At 35.8% G+C, this 23,416-nt stretch overlaps 1 protein-coding gene across 1 annotated transcript in view; it reads left to right on the forward strand.

The window, feature by feature from the left end:
* Positions 1 to 23,416, forward strand: part of TRDN (triadin) — a 114,662-nt gene that overhangs the window by 67,997 nt on the left and 23,249 nt on the right. The window contains exons 4-5 of the mRNA XM_004587308.3: positions 750 to 782; positions 13,732 to 13,791. Coding sequence (XP_004587365.2) covers positions 750 to 782; positions 13,732 to 13,791 — 93 coding nt within the window. The remainder of the gene's footprint in view (positions 1 to 749; positions 783 to 13,731; positions 13,792 to 23,416) is intronic.

Genomic DNA, 23,416 nt, shown 5'->3' on the forward strand with positions numbered 1-23,416 from the left:
AGTAACTATTTTTCAAATTTCTCTCTAAGAAAATTGAAATAAAACAGTAGAACAAGAAATACATGTCCAAGTTTTATATGCATAAGTAGCAATCATAATCAAATAGTAGGAAGCAAACTTACTAAAACTATAATCAAGAGGGATGATATATTAAACTAAACGCATAAGTAGAAGGAAGGGATAAGATTCTGAATGATGAAATAATTACCCAGCCATGTGATATATCATATTTATTAATTAATAGAAGAAAACTGCAGATTCAAGCAACATTAATACTCCCATTGAATGAATGTGACAAGAACAAAATGTTATTCAGTTTGTCACATGACATTTGTTAGGGTCAGTGTTAATCATCAGAATCGTGTAGTCAGCATTGGCTACCAGGAAAGCACTTATTAGTAAAGCCCCTTTAAATCTTTGTCAAACTTATATTTGTTTTGACCCCAGGGAGAGGTCAAGATGAACAATAAAGAACTTAGATGAACATGATGTATGACCTCTAATGTAGAATTTGGATCATGGCCACGATTTTATTGAACTCATAAAAATGAAACCATCTTAAATAAATGTACATAAACAAAGTTTATATTTTACAACTAGAATTCAGGAAGCAAATTAACATAAGAAAGTGATTGATTGTGAAATTTAATAGGTTTTTGTAAGATGAATAACAAGAAATATGAAAATAGTGAAGCCATTATGTATTACATCAAAAACTTTTCTAATTTATTGCTTTTATCATTGTCTAGGGGAAATAGAAGAGCCTCCCTTAAAACGAAAAGGTTGGTAATTTTCACTTTGGAAATGAAGTATTAATTTTTTGCATGACTCATATATTTCATCTCAACTACAGTCTTGTGTTTTTATATATATATACTTATGTATTACAAAATACTTATAATGTAAATATAATGTGTATATATGAATACTATATATATATAAGGATGAAATCAAGTAAAACACAAAACAAAGGAAAAGCCTTCCATTCTTTGTTGAGGTTAATGTCACCATTTTTCAGTACATTGTTTAACAAACAACAGTGTGTGTGAATCCATCCATTCTCACGTTAATCTGAGCTGCGATTTCAGGAATCAGAGCAGAATTCGGCAGCATTCTAACATGCCCCAGAAGAAGATGGCGGTCGTGATCGTTATGTCCTTGCCAGCTTTATAAAGTTGACAAGTTTTCTTGTCTCTTTTTTCTTTCCTTTGTGTGTGTGTTTTTTAGATATTCATTGGTTAAAAAGATGGAATGTGAGAGATGGAATCTCACCAACTTTATGGTGTCTGGAGTCTATTCGTAACTGGTGTAGTAATTTTAATTAATCATCCACATTAATAAGAACGTATTTATCATTGGCCACTTTTTAGTCTATAAAAAAGGCTAGATATTATCTTCAACATGTTAAACGAGATGCCTAGATTTTCAAAATTTTCCTAGGAAATTAAAATGAAATTGAGTGTAATTGGAAATGAACATTTTGCTTTCTGGATGAATGTAGGTTTCTGGAAACAGAGAACAGAGGCCTAGTTTCTACAGTAGAACAATGTATACCCATACAGATCCACTAGTACAGAACACTGGCATGCTGCATACTCTTTGGCATTTATATTTATAATATTTAGATTTATATTTCAGTTAGTTCCTAAATATTTTGTGTGTCAATAAAAAAAAAATAACCAGCAGAATTGCCAATTAATAAAATATTAGCCTAAATGGTAAAGTTCACTGAATAGGCCATGTTACAGTCCATGAGAAATCAGAAGCCACAAAAGAAAATTAAAAACATATATACAAGAGCAGCATGGCCAGTGGATTAAATCTCCACCTAAACCGCCAGCATCCCATTGGAGCTGTGGTTCAAGTGCCGGCTGCTCCAGTTCTATTCGAACTCCTAACTAATGCCCATGGGAAAGCAATGGAAAAGCACTGAGCTCTTGCCACCCATTCGTGAAACTCAGCTAGAGTTCCAGACTTGATGCCATCCACTGAGGTTCTTTAGAATGAGAAAAGTAAATGGAATCTCTCTCTTTTTCTGTCCCTTTCATCCTGTCTCATTCTCTCTCTCTCACCTCCCTTTCTCTGCAACTCTGGCTTTTGAGCAAATAAATACATCTTTATAAAGTCCAATTAGCCTAGTTATTTTAGTATTTAATTACTTATATATACTGTGCAGCTCTATATGTGCATAATTGAAAATAAAATAATGTTGTCATTCCATTGCAAAAAATTAAGTTGGCACATGGGACAAACATATTCTACATTGGAATGCCTGGAATGACGTTTCTTTCCCACTTTGAATTCACTTTTCCATGAATGCACCTAGGAAATAGGCAATAACAGCTTAATTAGACCTGGAAAACTTAGACCCAATAAACCACATGGAACATGCAGGTGGATTTCCAAGCTGCGGGTCCAGCTGCTGTTGCAGGCATGTGGGATATGAACCAGCAGGCAAAACATGGAATATAACCTTCTTTATCTCACTCTTTCAAATAAATAAAATGATATAAAACATTTTAAAACATAACATTGGCTTATTAAAAATCTAATGTGATTTTTCTTTCATTTTCCTATACTAACATTTATGTTAAACTGATTTGTCTGATAGGAAAATGTTTAAGCAGAAGATAATTTTTAGCAGGGATATAACTTTTTAATACTTTTTGTACTAGCACTTTTAGGTACAATATAACTCAAGTATTTATCTCCCTTTTTTGTTTAAACTTACTCTAGTCTCCTTCTAGATTAATTCTGTATATGAGAATAATCATTACAGTATTTACGTCCTTTGGAATAAGTAATTTTAGAAGGTGATAATGCTCTCCTCACAAGAAATTATGTTTTATACTTCCTTTTTCTAAAACGCAATTGTAAAGAAAGAATAATTATAGTCATTCAGAAATACATATATGGTTTATTGGACAGGAAAACTCCAAATTTATAGGATCATGGGGACCTTATGGGTTTTGACTCTATCTATATATTTTTTTCACATTTATGCTTTCCACTATTCACTCCTGTTAAGAAGCAACTCTTATGTGCAAGTAGAACCCAAATGTAAAGGTTGATGTTCTAGAAGATTATAGTGGCTACATGTCAACGACACAGAAGCAAACTCCCTTACTTAGAGCAAAATGAAGTACATTCTTTCTACAGTCTCATTTTTGAACTATCCTGTTACTCTACAAGACAAAAAGATAGCCCTAGTAAATTGAAACGTAGTTCTTTCGCTTGATTTTTTCTTTCAGTTTCACTGAAATCCACAATAGCTCTTTGCAGCTGCAGTGAATAAGGAAGAACCAGGATATTTTAGCATCATAAATATTCAAGGATTTGGGATTAGGCCATTCAGAAGGCTGTGACGCGTCGTTGGGAGTAAGATAGATGGACATGTTTGTGTGCCAGAGTTCCAACACATCCGTCTTTGCTGGCAGCTTCAACAGTTCGCACCAGACTGAACATTAAGTCTGAGCAACACAGTCCATGGAAAAAAAAAGTGACTAAACCTGTTAACATCCATAGCCTCAGAATACTGGTTACTGGGTAGACCCTGGTAACACTATCAAGCAGATGCATTTATTTGGATTCTTCCTCTGTATAAGCCTACATCAAAATTCAGTTACATATCAGAATTATTGTATATTACTTTAAGGCATAGTGAGGAACATACTGCCTGCTATCTGATCAGATAGGGAGACAAGTTTTCAAGGAAATAGACAGTGGAGGGGGGTGTCAATTTTCAATGATGGAAAAGGCTGAGAAAGGTGAGGACAAGGAGATATGGTGAATGATCCTGAGAATCACCTTCCCAGGCCATTGCAATTGTGGTTAACTCTGGGCCCAGAGTCACACAACTTTGATATTTTGTGTTACTAAAAGTTTATCTCTCTCAGTGCAAGAAAATTAAAACCAGGGTGACAATAAAATCATTGTAAGTAAAATCACATTTTGAAGTAAGTGGCAATAGAAAGCAACACTTCAGGTTTTAATGCTGATATTAAGAATTAAAAGACCCCATTAGGCCATTCACTAGAGAGCAAACAATTTCATATAGTTGGTTTTTTGAAATAAGAATTCTCTCATTGACATAATAAATATGAGTAATATTGAATAATTAATTGGAAAGCATATGACTGGGAGATCATAGTCTTATAAAATTCTTAATTTTTTCCCTAAAATTTTAAATGTTCCTTATTTGGGTATGATAACTATTAGACCATCAAATCTACTAACTGAATGGATCTGACTTAAGTTTAGATTACATATTTCCATTTAGAAAGAGTCTGTTGAAAACCAAAACATAAAATGACTATCAGAACACAAAAATTTCTGAGTCTCAACTCTGTGTCATTCATTAAAATTATTTTGCTCTCAAGAGATAAAAATAAAGTCAATGTAGGCTTGATGGAAAAGATAAATAATGGACTGCGAAGATGAAAAGAAAAGTAAATCTGGCCTCAGGGACAGCTTCATGCAACTTCTTATATAATGTTGTACATAATACCATCGTTTCCAGGCCCTGCTTTCTTTCTTCTGTTTCATTTACTCTGTTTTTAGTAGACTTATCTTTCTTATGTTATTTATGATCACCAGAAACCTGATGTTAAAGTTATTTTATCTTGGTGATTCTGTAGTGATACTTGTGCCCTTTCCCAAATGTTTCTGTGAAGGCGTTGTGACTAACAGTCATTGATCTAGACGGAGTATTGTATCATTTTGTAAAACATATCAGTTGGACAAAGAACTGTATCATGCATTTTTTGGTAGGAATAGTGAAGGGATACCCTAGGAACTAAAGAAGGGCTGACATCATTACCTAAACTACTTGTTGAGATTGGAAAAGGAGTGACTCTTGGAACTGGATGGGTAGTGTTAAAGGAATAGAAATTCTGGCGGGGATGACACAGATGTTCCAATGTCTCATTTTTCTTTTTAATTCAGAACACAAGATTACTTCCTATCACACTCAAATTTATTGAATTTGAGATTTAAAACAGTGGAATTTTTAAATCTCCACGGTGTATTTTTAACTCACAAATAGGATGAGAGCCACTATAATTCAAATATATAATTCTATAAGTCTGGTATTCTATGCGTTGTGAGGCCAGGAAGGAGGACAGTTGAGGTCTGTTTGCAGATGATGAGTGCTGTAAAAAAATTACTAAGCAAAAACAAAACAAAGCATGATTAAATACAGATGAGGCTACTATCACTGTGACATTGACTTGGATTATTGGTAACAGATATTCAGTCATAAACTTGTCCAAATTTTAAATAGGACTGAAACATACTTCAACAACAGAATAAAGAGATATTTTATTGATTTCCTACCATCACTGATCTGCTATTAGTCATTATTAGCTCCAACAGATCTCAGTTTCCACATCTGTGAAGCATGGATGCTTGTTTTCCCAATGTGCATTTCCAGTACTTTAATTGTGATATCATATATTAATAATTTATTAAGAGTTTTATCTGGAGTCTACCATTGCAATGCAAAGTGTGGCCCTTGGACCAGCCACTTTAGCACCATCTGAAAACTATTTAGAAATGTAGAATGTAGTCTCCATCTAAATTAATCAGACCCTACAGTTTAAGAATATTCTGGGTAATAGGCACAGACATTTAAAGTTGAGAAACATTTTTCTGCACAGCAACTCCCACCCTGACCATGGTTTTGAACTTACTTGAGAGTGCATTGGAGGTGTAGCTTGCTAGAAGCTTCCTCGCCATGAGAAACTAATTGATTATGTTTGGGCTGCAAATCAAAACTATATTTTAAAAGCATCCCAATGTGACGTGCAACCACATTGATTGTATCTGGCATATCACCAACTAAGAAAAGCACACAATCAAACCTCATTCAAATCTATAAATTCCACCAGCAATTATAAAAATGATTTTTTTGGTCTTTCCCACCTGCCCATTGCATCTAAATGTGGAAAACGATATTTTATAGATGGATTAAATAAAGGTCAAAGAGAGAAACTGCATTAATCAAGCTTTTGATTTTTACAACAAAATATTAGATTTGGTGGAAATCGTCTTAGTGTACTTATCTTGAGTTTGTTTCAGGGTTCACTAATATGCAATGTTGAGACTGTTATTTTTGCTGAAGAGCCTTAGTTTGTCTTACCATAGAACAAAACAGAAGAAAATAAGGATTCAAAAAATTTTTTTGAATATATGGTCTCTGATGCTCCTGAAGAATATTGTCCTCGATACCTGCTTGCCAGTGTGTTTGGAATACACTGCTTATTCTCAGACACCCAGTTTTATTAAACAAAAATATATTTCCTTTTTTATATTATATAGTTTACTCATTAATGCCCTCTCAGGTTTTTTTTTTTAAGAAATGTATTTATTTGCTTGAGAGATAGAGGCAGACACCCAGAGAAGGATAGATAGAAGTAGACAGCTCCCAACTGCTGGTTCACTCCACACAGATGTCCACAATGGCTGGTGCTGAGACAGACTTCAGCTGGACTCAGGGAATCCCATCACCCACATGGATAACAAGAAGTCAAGGACAGGAACCATACTAATGTTTCCCGTGATCCTTATCAGTAAGAGTTGAAGTTAGGAGCTGGAACTGCAAATCAACCCCAGTTCCTGCAATGGGAGCTATAGGCCTCTGAACAGGTATACCTTCTCTATAAATATGCTTCATTACTGATGAGTAGTGAATGTTCCTCAAAATATTTTAAAATAAAATCAGCAGAAAATGATCAAAACATTCAAATAACTACACATAATTTAGCTTAAATTATTGAAAACTCAGTAAAATATTTTTCCCTGAGCCTTACTTAATTAGCCACTAAATAACTGCATTTGCTTATCCAGTTACAATAATTAATCTTTTGTGTTCTGATAATAATTGTCAGAATCTTGTCAATAGACATTATATGTTCAAAAGAATACATAATTTAAATTTTTGTATTATCTGGCTTTTGTGAGGTATCTAGAGAAAAGAATTTGATAAGGTATTCTTTAAAATCTACAACTCTCATAATAATTTAATAAACTGGATTGTCATCTTGAATCAGGATTGTTGCCTTGGTAACAGATGTTATCCTTTTAACTTATTGAGTCTGTCATTTAAAAATCCAGAATTTATAACATTTTGAATTATTGAGTGTGCAATATTAGTAGAGAAAGGTTATATACTTTAACTTGACCATGTAAATCTAGGCAAACTTATCAACTATCTGCTTAACAATAAGCTTTATTATTAAGTAGATAGTTTCTCACAAACAAAATAAAAGTAATAAAAAGAACTTATAAGAATCACAGTACAAAATAAAGTCTTTCTTAGGAATCTACTTTTCACTTTTTGTCCCACTGCTTTTTAAAGGATTTTTTTTTTTTAAAGATTTATTATTATTGGAAAGCCGGATATACACAGAGGAGGAGAGACAGAGAGGAAGATCTTCCATCCAATGTTTCACTCCCCAACTGAGCCGCAACGGGCTGGTGTTGAGCCGATCTGAAGCCGGGAACCAGGAACCTCTTCCAGGTTTCCCATGCGGGTGCAGGGTCCCAAAGCTTTGGGCTGTCCTCGACTGCTTTCCCAGGCCACAAGCAGGGAGCTGGATTGTCCCACTGCTTTTTGATAATACCAGTGTTTGCTTTTGGCACTCACAGCAAACCTCTGCTTACAAATAGTCTATTAGGATTGAGCTCATACTTTTTTTTAAGATTTTTTTTTAAAGATTTATTCATTTTTATTACAAAGTCAGATATATAGAGAGAAGAGAGACAGAGAGGAAGATCTTCTGTCCGATGATTCACTCCCCAAGTGAGCCCAGCGGCCGGTGCGCGCCAATCCGAAGCCGGGAACCTGGAACCTCTTCTGGGTCTCCCACGCGGGTGCAGGGTACCAAAGCTTTGGGCCATCCTCGACTGCTTTCCCAGGCCACAAGCAGGGAGCTGGATGGGAAGTTGAGCTTCTGGGATTAGAACCAGCGCCCATATGGGATCCTGGCGCGGTCAAGGCGAGGACTTTAGCTGCTAGGCCACGCTGCCGGGCCCTAAGATTTTTTTTTTTTAATTGCAAAGTCAGATACATAGAGAGGAGGAGAGACAGAGAGGACGATCTTTCATCCACTGATTCATTCCCCAGGTGGCCTCAATGGCTGGAGCTGAGCTGTTAAGAAGCCAGGACCCTCCTCCGAGTCTCCCAAGTGGGTGCAGAGTCCCAAAGCTTTGGGCTGTTCTCAACTGCCTTCCAAGGAGGAAACTAAGGAGCTGAATGGGAAGTAGGGCCACTGAGACACAAAATAAGCCCATATGGGATCCTGGCATGTGTAAGGCAAGCACTTAAGCCACTAGGCTATCACCCTGGGCCCAAGCTCATAGGCTCTTGAAAAATATCATTGACATTGTGGTATGCTTAGTGCTTAAATAACCTTTATTATACTTTAGATTATTTAGTTAAATATAGTGGAGCAACTTCACATACTTCACAATGCAGATTTTGGAGGTCAGTGATATTTCCATTCCACCCTCCCTCCAGGTTACGTTCTGCCGGAGTCCAGCTCCAGCCGAGGTTCGGAACTCGGGAAGGGTGCGTGGATGAGGCGTGAAGAGAGAAAGAAAGGAGACGGACCACCAGATTCCTTGATCGTAGTGGACCCAGCGAGAAAGCTGTCCGCTTTATTTATACAGAAGCAGTACAAAGTTTTTTCTTAGGGGCATATTAACATAGCTTCAGGGGGGCACAATTTACAACTTCTTGAGAAATGATTGAGGAAGGATTCCACATTCCTTGCTTATCTTGGCTTGCCAGTCTTCATCTGCTCTCCTCAGGTCTGGGCTATAACCTAGGCGCCATCTGTGTCAACCAGACCCCTACCTTGAATTAAGTATGAGTTAAAAGGACTGGGGCCTTGGTCTGTGGGGATCAGGGTTATTGACATTAGTTGGCCATAGGTCTGTAAGCTCACAGTTTGTTAACCAAACAAGTAAAGCAAGGGTAAAAACGGCGGAAAGAATTGCAGTTAGCAATGAGCTAAGTTACTCTATTTAAGTTTCAACTCTACAATGGATGAGCGAGTGTTTCCAAAGACAATTCTACAAATTGTTTCAGTATTAGGCAAGGCATTATCCATTCCAACGTTGCAACCAAGAGTTTTTCAGTAGACCACACATCTTATGCAGTAATACACTCCTAATACAATTCTTGTTCTACAACTTATCTATCACTAAATGGGAGAAATACATCAAAAGAGAAAAAACATGAAGATCTAAGACAAAAAGTTATAAACATTACATTCCTCCACAACTGCAGGCTCTACAACTTCATAAGTGATCCAACAATAATCAAAAATATCTCTTTATGATGTTAGTGAAATCACCCTGTATTTCCTCTAGCTAAAAATTTATGAAAACAACTAAAACAGCTACATTTTCTATATTCTAAAGAATTGCAAGGACAGGCTAACCTTTAAGACCACAGTAACTATATTTTTTGCCTTACCAGGATAGGCTTCATGGTTACAGTAGCTATATTCTTCGTCATAGCAGGATGGCCTTTAGGGTCACAGTAACTATATTCTTTGTCATAGCAGAATGACCTTTAGGGTCACAGTAACAGGATAACTTTTAGGGTTCCTCTTATCAAGCCATTCCCCAGAAAGCATGATAAATATCTGGGCCAGATTTTATGGCAATGGGTAAACAGCACAGACTTAATTATACTCCTGTGTGTAGTTAAAGGCCCACTCACCAGGACATCCTCAGTAACATTAACTCTTAAGCTCACATTGGTTGTAAAAGCCATCTCACAGGGGCAGACAATGCCTCAATAGATTACATAGTGGGGTGGTTGAGTGCCCATGCGAAGGGGAGTGAAAACTGCGTCAAGGTGGTCAGAGATGAATCCACTTAGCCCTGCTAAGCAGCTGGTAGCTCCCCGGGCCCTGCCAGTCAGGGAGCTGTTCTCTTCACACCTTCGTGTTATACACACCTACTGCATGGCCTGCATCAACGTTCCTCTTCCATCATTCTTTTATATGTAGTTTTAAATTTTTACAATGGTGTACTTTCAGTTTACTTCACATTCACAGGCTCAACACTCATTTAGGTAAATATTCAAGAAAGAGCAAGTAACGTTTTTGACAGAATCAGTCTAATGAAGAACAAGGTGAACCAGGAGATCAAAGTGAACATTAGTGCAAGATTCCATTTACTGAGTAATTGTAGGTTTCAGTGGAATGTGTAGCAAACACCATTAAAACTAGAAATTTCCTATTACATCTGCAATCCCCCCTTTCATGTCTATTCAGATATCCAGCATTGATATAGCTATTAAATGTCTTCATTCTACACATCCAATGCCATAAATATTAAGTGTTATTAAATCAAATAAGTTATTGCTGAACCACCAGAGTTATTTATAGGAAATGTAAAAAATGTATAATTAACAAATTTATAGAACAAAAGGTACAGAAAGTATGAATCCTTCCTTTAAACTAGGTTAGTAACTTGCTTCATTTCTGTTTTGTCCAAATGTTTGTCTATTATAGTGAATGTGATATTTGATTGTCAACATTCACAATTTAACATTTTCTCTGTATAGGCATCAATGAAAAATTTTAGGAACAACAAAATGTATTTAACACATACCTAATGCCTTCATTATTTAACTTCAATGCCTCAGGAAAATAGTGTGAATATAAATCTATATGACAAGAAACTTTTCACCTAATATTGTGGTTGGCACATATTTTTCACATACATTATTTTATTTCCATTAGTAGTAAAATTCTGCAACTTTTTGCAGCACTTCTACTTGAAAGTAAAATTATTTGGAAATGTTTTGCTATAGTCATATTTGTACTTTGAATTAAATTATCATAAAGAACATTATCATTATCACTTTCTTTAAATTGCAAAGTTTGATAATACACAAGTATGCCTAAATATGGGCTTTTTCAAACAGTTGGTATTTTCAAGTGACTGGTTTATGCCAATTTTCATTTTGGTATGGGAAATTTAATATGAACTAAAATAGAAATAATTCATAGTTTCATCAAATGTAAAATGCAGTGTAGAAGAGATGAATAATAAAAATAAAAGATAATAGTCAATATTCACATGATGCTTACTTGGTCCCAAGTGCTGTTCTAAATCCTTTTTATTTCTAACTTGCTTCAGTAATCCTATATGGTAATTATTTTTATTAACCTCATTTTATGGATGAGAAAATGAAATTCACACAGCTACTAAGAACAGGAATCAGATTTGATTTGGACAGATTGATTCTACCATTAATTATCTTCAACACTACACTGCATTTTAATGCATGTCAGAGATGAAACCATGTTATACAGAACTTTTAGTAGCTTATCTGTATCTACATTTTTGCTATCAAAATGTATGATGTTTTAATTATATTAGAATACTAAAGATTTATAACATCCTTCATGGGAATTATTTAAATAATCATTTAATATCATTATTATCTAGAAATAATGAATTATCTAATAACATGACTGATTTACATTTATTCTCAGCACTATAATCAATCATTCTATCTGTTCCTCTATTTCCCAGCAATTTCACAACTCTCATGTTATTTGACATCATGCTTTACAAAAGCAGTCTGATTAATGAGGACATATTTTATTGTCATTTCCATTGAATAATAAAGCATAAAAGCCAGAGTTCAAGTTATCTGAGTTCATAAAGTGCAATAAAATTATAGTAAAACCTGGCATGACCATGGTTTCTGGGAACATAATAAGTTTCAGAGTGAGACAGCGGTACAAATTAACAAACAGACATCTACTCTTTACTCCATTTCTCATATTTATTGACAGCTCTCCACAATAAGTAAGTTTGAGGGGGAAATCAGGAGTAGTGAAAGAAGTGACAATATACTTCCCACATTCTGGGGAAGCAAATTAACCTCTTAAATCCATGAATGCAGTGATACCATTATGGAGAGTAAACACTAGGAAAGGGCTGCATCTGTCTTAATATATCAGGCTAGCAATGAATTCATAAAACTGAAAGATCTTCACTACCTTGAAATACTTGTTATGCTTTTATTGTTATCCTTTTCTTCTTCAAATCTCAAAATGCAAATCCACTTTTAAGATCATGGGCAGCTTCCTAATGAATCTAGGCAGTTTAGCCTAATTAGTCTAAAATTGTTGACGTACAGCACACTTCAGTTCAATGATCGCTTATCATATGCTTAATGTGCACGCATATCCATCAGCCATTGTTATGGGTATTATGGGTCTAGATAGTGATGCATGAGTGGGTGCTTATTATGCTCCTTTACAGTTGTAATTCTCAACTGGGATTCATTTTGCCCTATTGGGGGCACTTGGCAACATTTGAAATCATTTTTCATTGTCTTGATTGGAGATGGACATTCAGGCTACTGACATCTTAATATTTAGGGATCAAGAATGCTGCTAAATACTCCCTTCCAATTGCATTGAACATCCATAATTCATTCCTATATATTGTGATTCATCCAACCAAATTTATTTAATGCTAAGGTGGGAAACTGTATAATTTAGAGATATCAGAGTTAAGTAACATGGTGACAAAGTAGGAATATGCAAATTTCCTGTGTCTTTGAGCTTTCTTTGCATCTGAAAATTTTCTTCAGTGATGGAAACATGTATGTCCCCTCCTTCACATCTCTGATATTATTCACAGTAAAAATGTGACAAGGCAGGGGAATGGACCTCTAAACCGTGCAGTGACTGATAGATGGGGCAAAGGAAGTAACAAAGCCTTCACAGTGGCACATATCATCCTAGTGCATGAATGGAAATCCTGTCAATAGTTGTCTGTTCTGAAGCTCTTTAGTGTTTGCTTATGATTGATCTTTATTCAGTAGACTTTTGGAAAAATTACAAAAAATGCAAATGCTGATTTACTAATGAAGAATTGGAAATGTGTACAGTAATTAACAGTATCTTCTGCCATCTGTGGAATAAAAAATAAATAAGCAAACCTCATTAGCATTTTTGCTAAGCAAAACTATGATATGTAAGTTTAAATCACTTTTCAGAGGTAGTAATCATATTTATAAACTCTAATCTTAAATTTTCCTTCCAAATTAACTGTAGATTCAAAATTAACTTCATTTTCTAAGCCTTGGCAATGTCTGCATACTGAATATAGTAGCAAATTGAATATGCTTCTTAAAACCTGATATTTAGGAAAAAATTGTACAACTAACTTATTCAATGAAATGTGTGAGATGTAGTTGCAGCAATTATTGGTTAAATCAGTGTCATATACTGACTATAAACATAGCCTACCGTCAACACTTGTGAGAAATATTTCTTACTAGGCAGTTCTTACAGTTCATTTCACATATTCTTAATTTAATAAGTAAATCTTCCTCAATCTAAAGGATATTCTTATTAAAGATTCCTAATTTGTAATAAGAGTAATAAAAATAAAATGCAATTGTAGTTTGTGATCAATTTTAGTACAGAAATTGATAACAACATCTCTATCACTGAGCATTTTTAAGTCTTCAAATAACTTTTATTTGAGATGACTCTAATTTTCCCTTATTGCAATAAATAATGATTTGTGTAACAACATATTACCCAGACTCCTTCCTTTTGGAAATTAATGTGTTTTTTACACACAGTCTTTTAGATTTTTGGTGCAATGATGAAGTTTGTATCACAACTATGATTAAATTCCGTATTCTGAGTTTTTCAATCATAATTTGTATATTTTCCACAGAAATACACAAAGAAAAGACTGAAAAGCAGGAAAAACCTGAAAGAAAAATACAAACTAAAGGTAAATGTTTTGTTTTTATAGCTATTATTAATAATTAAGACATATATGTAAATATATGTATGTGTATATGTGCATATTAGTTGTCTGTTCATGTAGGAGAAAGAACATTCGAGGGTTTTTTTTTTAAATTTTGATATTGTGAGTTGCCCAAGAAAAAAAAATTGATAATGCTGAAAGAAGTAACTTTTTCTCAGTGAACCTCTCATATAAATATAAAAATAATATTTACTGATTGGACTTAAAGTAACTTTAAAAAATTTGATAATCTTCAAATCAGTTATAATCCATTTTTACTTACTAAAGAAGAACATAGATGCATTATTTTTGACTTAGTGAGAAAAATAAAGTTATCTGCTTTAATTAGTATTATATAATTCAGGGTTAGTTTTTGTTTTTTTAATCTGAAAATCTTCCGTGATGCAGTTCTTTCACAATCTTCACTGTGAAAGTGCCACGCCATACTGTCTGGCTGCAGATTGCTGTGCCCAACAGCTCTGTGACATTAACTCCTGCGGTAGATGGACAGTGACAATGTGATGATTAATATTCTTATCAACTGTGAACTGAATCCAGTAACTGCCATCTTGCATGAGAGAGCACATTAATAATGGTCAGCTTGTCCTGTTTATCTTGCAACATCACTTTTCTGAGGGTGACCCATGCAGTCATAAAACTTCAAAGAAACTTACAGGAAACAAAGATGTTCAAAAGGACACAAGGTTCCCAAGGGTCGAGTGCATCTATTCTCCTAGCCAAACTTATGTAATAGAAAGACAATTTCCTGAGATTAAAGTGAAAAGTGTTCAACACTTGTTCAACAAAAACTGCTAGTTTGTAATTACAGAGAATATCATTGTTGCAAATTGCAAAATTTTCAATAATGAAGTTTTGAGTAAGTTTCACCAGCACAAGCATTTATATTAAAATGGCTAAAATGGCAGGTTGTTGTTTAAATAGTTTGCACATGTTATGTCTTGTAATCCTTGTGTTTGAGTTTGTTCCAGATATGTCTGCCAATCCTTAAACAATCAAGACATTGAAGGTCATTCAATCGAAACGTATTTGTATTTTTGTATTTGTACTTAGGGACCTAATTTTTTTTTTTTCTTCTTAATTCCTTTGGTCAGGAAAATTGGACACAGTGCTCTTGGGCATGGATTGACTAAGGGAAGCATGGCTGAACTGGCTGTGTGTTTCTCGTGCTTTGAGGTTAAAGAGAAGCTCAAGACAAGTTTCACATGACTGGAGTCTTTGCTGTTTTATCTTGCAGACTATACTGTTAATTTAACAGCAGTGTGCTGGAGTGGATGTGGTGATGCAGATGGTAACATTTGCATTTTGGGCTCAGTTATATTAGAGTCTTCCTGTGAAAGGCTTTGAGCAGCGGACTGTAGAGTTGGTTTATTAAACTAATGAAACTTCCATAATTAAAATAGTGAATTTGGCTGAAGTCTGAAATAAATTTCTCAGAGCCTGGACTGGAGATTAGTAACCTGAATATATTTTCTGAATATACCAAATGTATTTTTTGAAAGCTGAATATTTTGAAAGAAGGTACTATATTTAGAGTAATAACAGAAAAATACTAGTGTTGCCATAAAGGCTTTTAAATTCAGTCATTACAATTGCAAAACTAGAACTGTTTCTTTCAGAGAGCTCAAGTGCGTAAAAAATTATTTTATATTTGTGGGACAATAATTGGAATTGTTATAATTATTGTTTTTTCTTAGGAGCCATTTTTGTTATCTGTTTGCTTTGTTATCACATAGGAAGAGCTTCTTCACAAGTTTTTGTATGGCAAAGAGAATGCCATGGTTCCCAAATACATGATTACCATCTCATAAATTAATACTTAAGATATATAGAAAGATATTATTCATATACATATCCATTGAAGAACTTGAGAATGTGTTGATTTTTTTTCTCTTCCCAATTTTAATTGGGAAAACCCTTCAAATTTCATTTGAAATATCAGCCCACATTGTTTATTCTTTTTGATACTTGAAAAAGCTGAAGGAATAGACTATAATAATCTCTGAGTCCTAATACACAATTGATCTGTGGCTTAACATAATACTGAAAATATTTTTCGTTCTATGTATTCATATTTCACAGTTACATCTGTTGCGTTAAATGGAACCACCTCTCTATATTCTTTGTTCTAATGACTGACTTCACTGTCCATACAAGCTACACAAAGACAAAATCTATGAGTTACTGTTGCCAGTGCTGATTTTCATCTCTAACTGCACTTCAAATTCACCAAGAAAAGTTTTGGAAAATTAATCCGTGTTTACACTTTATACTGGAGTCCTTACTACTGGAGAAGCAAGGTTAGACTTCAGCCTAGCTTGAGTAGCCAGGTTTAGCATCTTTAATCCTGAGCAACAGGAAGACTCAAAATAACACATTTAAATATGCCTTGACAGTATAATATTAGTTTTTCTACCTTTGCCTATACACACAATGCCATTTTATGTTTGAATGGCAGAAAGCTAAACTTGTGTCATTAAAGAACTATACTGCTGTAATACTGGGGGGCGCGGGCGGAATTGTAGGAGAGAAAAATGGAGAGTGAGGAAAGAAGAGGGAGGGAGGAATTCTTATACCTACCAAACCGTGTCATGGAAATTAATAATAACAGTAAAAATACTAAAAATTTAAAAACAATCATTGTCAATTGAACTTACGGTTTAGAGTTAAAGTACATCTCAAAATTGTTTTCGTTGAAAATCCAGTATTTTAAAAACAAACCTGCTAGTAGGTATTTTTAGATGAAAACTAAACCCTCCAATTTTGATTCTGATCTTTAATACCCTGGACACATTTATTTACCCACCTCAGCTTTGAAGGCATTCAAATCTATCCCTGTCTTTCTTTTCTCACTGTTTTCAGCTTCACAATTATTTCACCTTCATTATGACAATTTCCTCTAAGTTAATTTCCATATATTTATCTTCATGATCCATGCAACTCATGTCACCTGCCAGTTTAAAGCTATTTGCTGTCATGTTAGAGTGTGAAAGATCAAGGGCATATACTATGGTTTGGCCTATGAGACCTTCCTCACAGACTATCTGATACCACTGCTTACATGTTTTCAGTATTGAGATCTTGAGCATACATCTTGCTTGGTCCACAACCTCCTTATTATACCCCTCCCACCAACAATTACGCCTCTCTCTTATTTCTTTCACTCTTCAGCATGTTGGATGGTCCTCAGGCAAGCACTGCTACTGTGTCATAACTCTATGCTTTTGAGTGCACATTTCTCTCAGGTGCTCAGGTCCTTCTTTGTATCATGTGACAGGGTGTTCATTGTCTGGTTCTTAGCTGAATGTCAGTTCCTTTAAAAGACTTCATCTCCTTAAAGTAGTTAGGCATTTACTATAAAGTGCAATTTTGTATCTGTCTTTTCCTTTAAAACAAATTATAACAACAAATTCTGATTATTATTACTCTGCTCTAACTCTCTGGAGGCAGGCTCTGTGTTTGTTTTTGCATTTTTCTGTTTGTTTCTACATTATTCAGCTTAGCATTTTTGCATGGACTTTTGTGATGGTATGTGTTTTTATACTTGAACAAAAAAAGTTAAGCTTAATGATGTCCCAGAATCCTACTGTCTCCAAATTTCTGTACTTATATTGAATTGAAAATTACTGTAATTCTAACAAAGTACTTAACACACTCACTGAATATGGAGATAATGAATAAATTAATGCATGGAGAAATAATTTCCTCTATTTACATGTCTACTTGATTCCTGTGCAGCTCTATCATTTGATATTTTGTGTATATAATTAAGTTTTAATTAGCCATTGTAATGTCATGTTTATCTTGTCAGTAGCAATGACAAATTTGATGTAAAATGAAAACTAATTTGAAAACACTTTTGAAACAAAATTACAAAAATACAGATAAAAGTAATACAGATCAATCCAGTTAATTTGGAAAGCATGCATATATACACACACACACATACACACAAAAGAGCAGTGGGCTGGGGATGGGAATACAGTGCAACTATCCAAAGTTAAATCATGGTTTACGATTTCTCTGACATTTTCCTTCATGTATATTTTTAAAAATTTTTTACTTGTTTCTCTTTAAACAGAAATTTTACTATTTATTTCAGAAAACGTAAAGCCTCTGCTAAACTTTTGATCATGTCCATTTACTACTCATGGAAAACACAAGCCAGAAAAGGGAAGAAGATAATAGTTAGTATAAAATCAGGAAAGGCTCCCAAAACAGGCAATTGGGCCAAGGGGTTTCTGATGCATCCATGTGGGTTTTGAAATGGTCAGGTAAAAGGGTAATCTCAGGAAACAGAGGGCAATTCACAAGGCCAAAGTGCTGACTGAAAAATGGTATGTGGTTGGCCCAGATGAGGCAGGTTGGTGGAGTTGAAGAGTTCTACATGAAAGCTGACAGTGTAATGAAAAAACTAGCCACAGCTGTCCTGTTTTGAAGTAAATTATTTACAGTACTTTGTGTCAAACACCATTCTTGTCACTAAATACCAGATGATTGACATAAATACCAGATGATGGACATAAAAGATATTACCCAGAGTAATATCATTGTTGTAAGCACTGAGCATAGATGTCCTGGAGGAATGATCGTGCTACCTAAGTCATTATGCAGCTCTGACCACAATTCTCCAGCAGTCCATTAGGGTTCAGGTATATAGTCTAGAACCTAAAGTGGAAGACATAAAATCTAAGTCAGGGCTCAATCCTTTGGAACCAGGTGGGAACTTGGTTGAAGGGGCATTGTCAACATTGTTAGTGTTACCTTACGAGGGTTACTCTTGGCAGTCTTCTGTTCATAAGGTTCCAAGACCACTGGGGGCTGAGGTGAGAGTATCCTTCTGCAGCAGAAATACTGGAGACAAACTGGTGGTGATGGATGTCCATTTATTTGAGAGAAGTCACAAACTTATATAGGATAGGAAAAGGGGCAGGCAGAAGGCAGTCCCAACAGTACTTCCACCCAACAACAACATTGTGACTGGCTAACAGATATGTCTATCTCCTGGACCTTCCAATGAAGTTAAAGGTTAGAAAGTACAGGAAGCACAAAAAGCACAGGAAGCTGTGTCGTGGGGGAAACTCCTCACCTGCAGAAAAGCAGGATGAATGGAACATTTGACTTTCTAGAGTTGTTTACAAAGGAAGTACTAGCACAGTTCATTAAAGAGGCAAAGAAGAGAGACTGGGGTTCAGCCCCTTGCTCTTGCTGCATGCTCAGTGAACCGGTCACATTCGGGTCTCAGCCAACCAAGACTCCTGTCAGGAGTTCCCTTTGGGGACACAGTGTGCCATGTCCCTATGGCCTTCCCCATGGGCAAGGCAGGCAGAGATCCAGGGGTGATTTCTCCCCAGTTACCATAATAAAGTACATACAAAAAGAAGGATGCTTATTGCCTCAATCAAAGCTGGTTCAACATTAAGGTTTTTGCATGACTAGTTTCTGCTGAAAGCAGTATCAGATCTGTGCCTCTTTCCTAGCCCTTGGCGCTGGACAACAATCTTTGGAGTGAAGGGTAATCATTCTCTTCTGGTCTTCATCTACCAATGGGGCTATCCATGAGTTCTCACACATTGTGCTCCTCCTGTGTGTGTCTGTCTCTCAGTCTAAATTTCTCCTTTCTAAAAGGACATCAGTCACATTGGGTTAAGGAGAAGCTGGTGAGCTCATTTTAACTTGATTAATTACTTCTATAAGGACTTTATCTCCAAAAATATCACATCCTAAGATACTGGGGGTCAGGTCTTGAATACATCTTTTTAAGGGAACAGAATTTACTTCTAAAGGTTTTACATGCACAAAACAGGAATGCTTTTATAAAGGGAGATTTAGGACTGTGACACTGATTGACCTGAGAAGGTCTCCTTAAGTTTCTGGGAAGCAATTGCAGGACAAGAATCTTAAATTGAAAAGGAATTTACCTGGAAGTGATTCTGAAAAGAGAATAAAACATTAAAATATGCTGAGATTTCTAAATATGATTGAATCCTTTATAAAAAATGCTTTTAAAGCCTGTACATTAGCCATATTGCATAATCTTTTATTTTTATCTTCTTCCAGCTATACTTAGTTGGCTACCTAAAGCACAAAATGTATTCCCCCACCCTTTATCAGCTGTAAAAGATAAGCCTGGGAATTGAGGACAGAGGCTCTACATAGCCGTACCTCATGGCCTTTCCAGTTAGGGTTCACGTATGAGGAAGTAATTGCAGCTCTTATTGTGACTATGCAGCCTCAGATAAAGAGAAATTATTTATACAGTTAAATAAAATTTGGGATTAAAATTAGCAGTTATTTGTTACTGTATTAAAGAAGGTAGGAGAGAAGAAAGACAAAGAGATTTCTTGTCTGTTTTTCACTTCCCATGCCTGCAATGTTTGGGGCTGGGGCAACCAAAGCCAAGAGTCAGGGTTTAGGCTGAGTTTCCTATGTGAGTAACAGAGATCCAGTCACTTAGGTACTACCAGCTGCCTCCTGTGTGCATTAGCGTGGAGCTTGAGTTCAGAGTGGAGTCTGTGGTTGAATCAAAGAATTCCAAATGGGATACAGAGGCTGTAAGTGATGTATAAATCACTATGCCAATGGCATGCTGCAAAATTAATATTTTAGAGACACAGAATATATTTTGTGGTTTAAAGGATATGAGAAGGCTTTGAAAAGTTCACAGAAATTCTTAGTAATTTTTTTGAGGGACAGATATACCAAAGTACAGGAGTTACAGAGATTAGAGGAAGAAAGAAGGAAAGGAGAAGTGAGAAGGAGAAGAAGGGGAATGAGAGGAAAGAAGGGAGGAAGGGAGGGAGGGAGGGAGAAAGACAGGGAAGGGAAGGAGAAAGAGAGAGAGAGAGAGAGAGAGAGAGAGAGACAGAGAGAGAGAGACAGAGAGACAGAGAGAATATCTTAATTGCTGGCTTACTTTCCAAAATGAATGCCAGCCATGAAGAAGGGAACTTAATCCAGTTCTCCCTAGTGCGTGGCAGGAACCCAAGCACTGCAGCCACTACTGTTGTCTCCCAGGGTGTACATTAGCAGGGAGCTGCAACTGGAATCAAAGTTAGGACTTGAGCATAGGTGTTATTCTCATTTGGGATGCAAGAGGCTTCTTAATTACTATGCAAAATGTCTGTACCCTTACTATATTTCAAATCCATTTCTATTAACTTTGCTAATCCTTGCTGTGGATCAAATCTCTGTTTTAAATATAACATCGGGCCTGGTGCCCTGGGTCAACAGGCTAATATTCTACCCTGTGGTGCCACAGTTCCATATGGACTGCTCTACGTCTGATGCAGCTTCCTGCTAATGACCTAGGGCATGCGCAGAAGAGGCACAAGTTCTTGAGTACCTACACCCATGTGGGAGACCCAGAAAAGGCTCCTGGCTACAAGCTTCTGGTCAGCTCAGCTCCCACTGTCGCGGCCATTTGTGGGGAGTGAACCAGGGATAGAAGATCTCTTTATTTCTGCTTTCTGTGAATCTGCCTTTCAAATAAAAATCAGTACATCTTAAAAATAAAATAAAAATAAAGTGTGTTTACTTTTCAATGATAAACAATGGTGGAATGTTTAGAGAGCCCAATCATCGGACTATGGCTCATAAGAATAGGGTTATAGTATATGCAGTACCTATACAGACATGACAGGATAGAGTTGGGGAAGAGTGTTGCGTTAATAATCAGGTAACTGTGGAAAAATCATTTCTTACTCTGTCTTGGGCATTTGGAATCTGTGTTTTCATTTTCGGACAAAGATGCTCAGGCTAGTTAAACTCTAAAACTTTCTGTTTATATTCAAAATCAAGTGATTCAATACCCCTTTGAGAAGAATGAAGATAGAAGATTTAAGAAATTTTCCCTGTTCATGATCCTTTCTCTACTGAGTTCATCATGGACTCTTAACAAACCTTTAGATCACTTTGCTTTAGCACAGAATTGAAATTTTATGAAGTAGTTAAAAAATGAAATTCATAAATGAAAATAGACACTATGCAAGAATACATTTGACATTTATTTAGAGGTAGTTGAAATATAGACTTGTTTTCTTCACAAGATTTTAAACAAATGCATATTGTGTTCTTTTGTAATAAAATGAAGAAAGAAAACAGAGATGCCACATTATTTTCATGAAACCTTGCTTACCTCCTTAGAATTAATTCATTACTTTGGTACTATAGTGCCTCATAAGCCAAGCAGCAGAACTCTGAAAAATAGATTAATTAAAATGAAATCTCTTAGAGGTAAATGCTCCCTGTATTTTTGCAATGGGAAGATTTAATGCTTGCTTACTTATCTATTTTCTTTCGGTTCAGGCCCTTAAGATTAGCCGCCTTGTGCTGTTTGGAAGTCAAGTATGTATTCCAAGGTTTTAGTTAATTTTTTTCCTAACCACAAATCAAAGAATAACATAGCTTATACAAATCAGCACTTGAATTATTTTGGCATTAAAACTTCTGATTTTCAAACCAAGGGCTGAATCATCAAGCAGAGACCTCTGAAAAACTGGCTACCTGTTCTTTTGTCCTTTGGGAGTGTTTTGACCCACTGAAAGCTTAGAGTCAAAGGTATTGTGCCTCTGATAACTTCAGAAAAAGGCAGAGTTGGCCCGAAGAGCACTGCTCAGAGTGTTGGAGAGGTGCCATATTTTAAGAGCTGTGCCTTAAAGTGGAGTTGAGCTGAATGTTCTGCCCAGAGAAAGGTCAGAACCTGGACAAATACAGGAACAGTGGAACCTTGCCAATTCAAATGCCAACATCAGGGTTATTCCAACTGGTGGATTCCATTTGTTTTTCATTATCAGCACACCAAAGGGACTTTTGTTTCTTGTAAATAAGGATGACAAACAAATTAAGCTCTAGCAGGTGCAAAGAGCTTATTTTGTCCTGAGCTAAAACTGTCTTGGCTAACTTGCCAAACAGGGCTTATGACAAAGAGCTACTACTCTTTCTTATTCCATATGAGCATTTTAGTTATGGGGTTCAAAGCAAAGAGACTCAAAATCAAATGCAGTATTTGTGGCAAACCATTTTTATTTTAGGGTGATTATTAATGCAGTTACTGATAGTGGTGTCTTTGTGATGAAAATAATTTCAAAATTTGGTATTTGAAATGCAGTCTTGTCTGAGTTTACAGTTTGGGTCCAAACGGCTTTAGTGGCTGCCTGCCATTCTGAAAAGCTCCCAGGAGTCCTTGGGTCCAGCTGCTAACCTAAGCTGTATTATGGTGCTGTGTCAGAGGGGGGATAATGAAATTCCAGCATACGTACTGTGTGTGAGTCAAAATTTTGATTGGGAAAAGCCAGATTTTTCCCCAGGGAAACAGGAAGGAAACATTAATATGCTAATTTGAGTCTGAATTCAGCCCCAAACTCTTTCCTTTTTTATTTTGTATTAATTCTTCCATTTATGTCTGTGCACACGTCAATCTGAAAATCCTTTAGTGGAATGGACAACCAGCTGTCTCAGTGGGTCAGGCCTATCCGTGATAAACACAGCCCACTGATTAGGTGTTCCCAGGAGATTCTTCTCAACCATGTCTCTGCAAGCCCAGTTTATCACATGCAAACTTGGCTTACTCTTAGGTAAACATTCGAAGATG

Source organism: Ochotona princeps, chromosome 1, assembly GCF_030435755.1.
Source record: "Ochotona princeps isolate mOchPri1 chromosome 1, mOchPri1.hap1, whole genome shotgun sequence".
NCBI classification, from domain to species: domain Eukaryota; kingdom Metazoa; phylum Chordata; class Mammalia; order Lagomorpha; family Ochotonidae; genus Ochotona; species Ochotona princeps.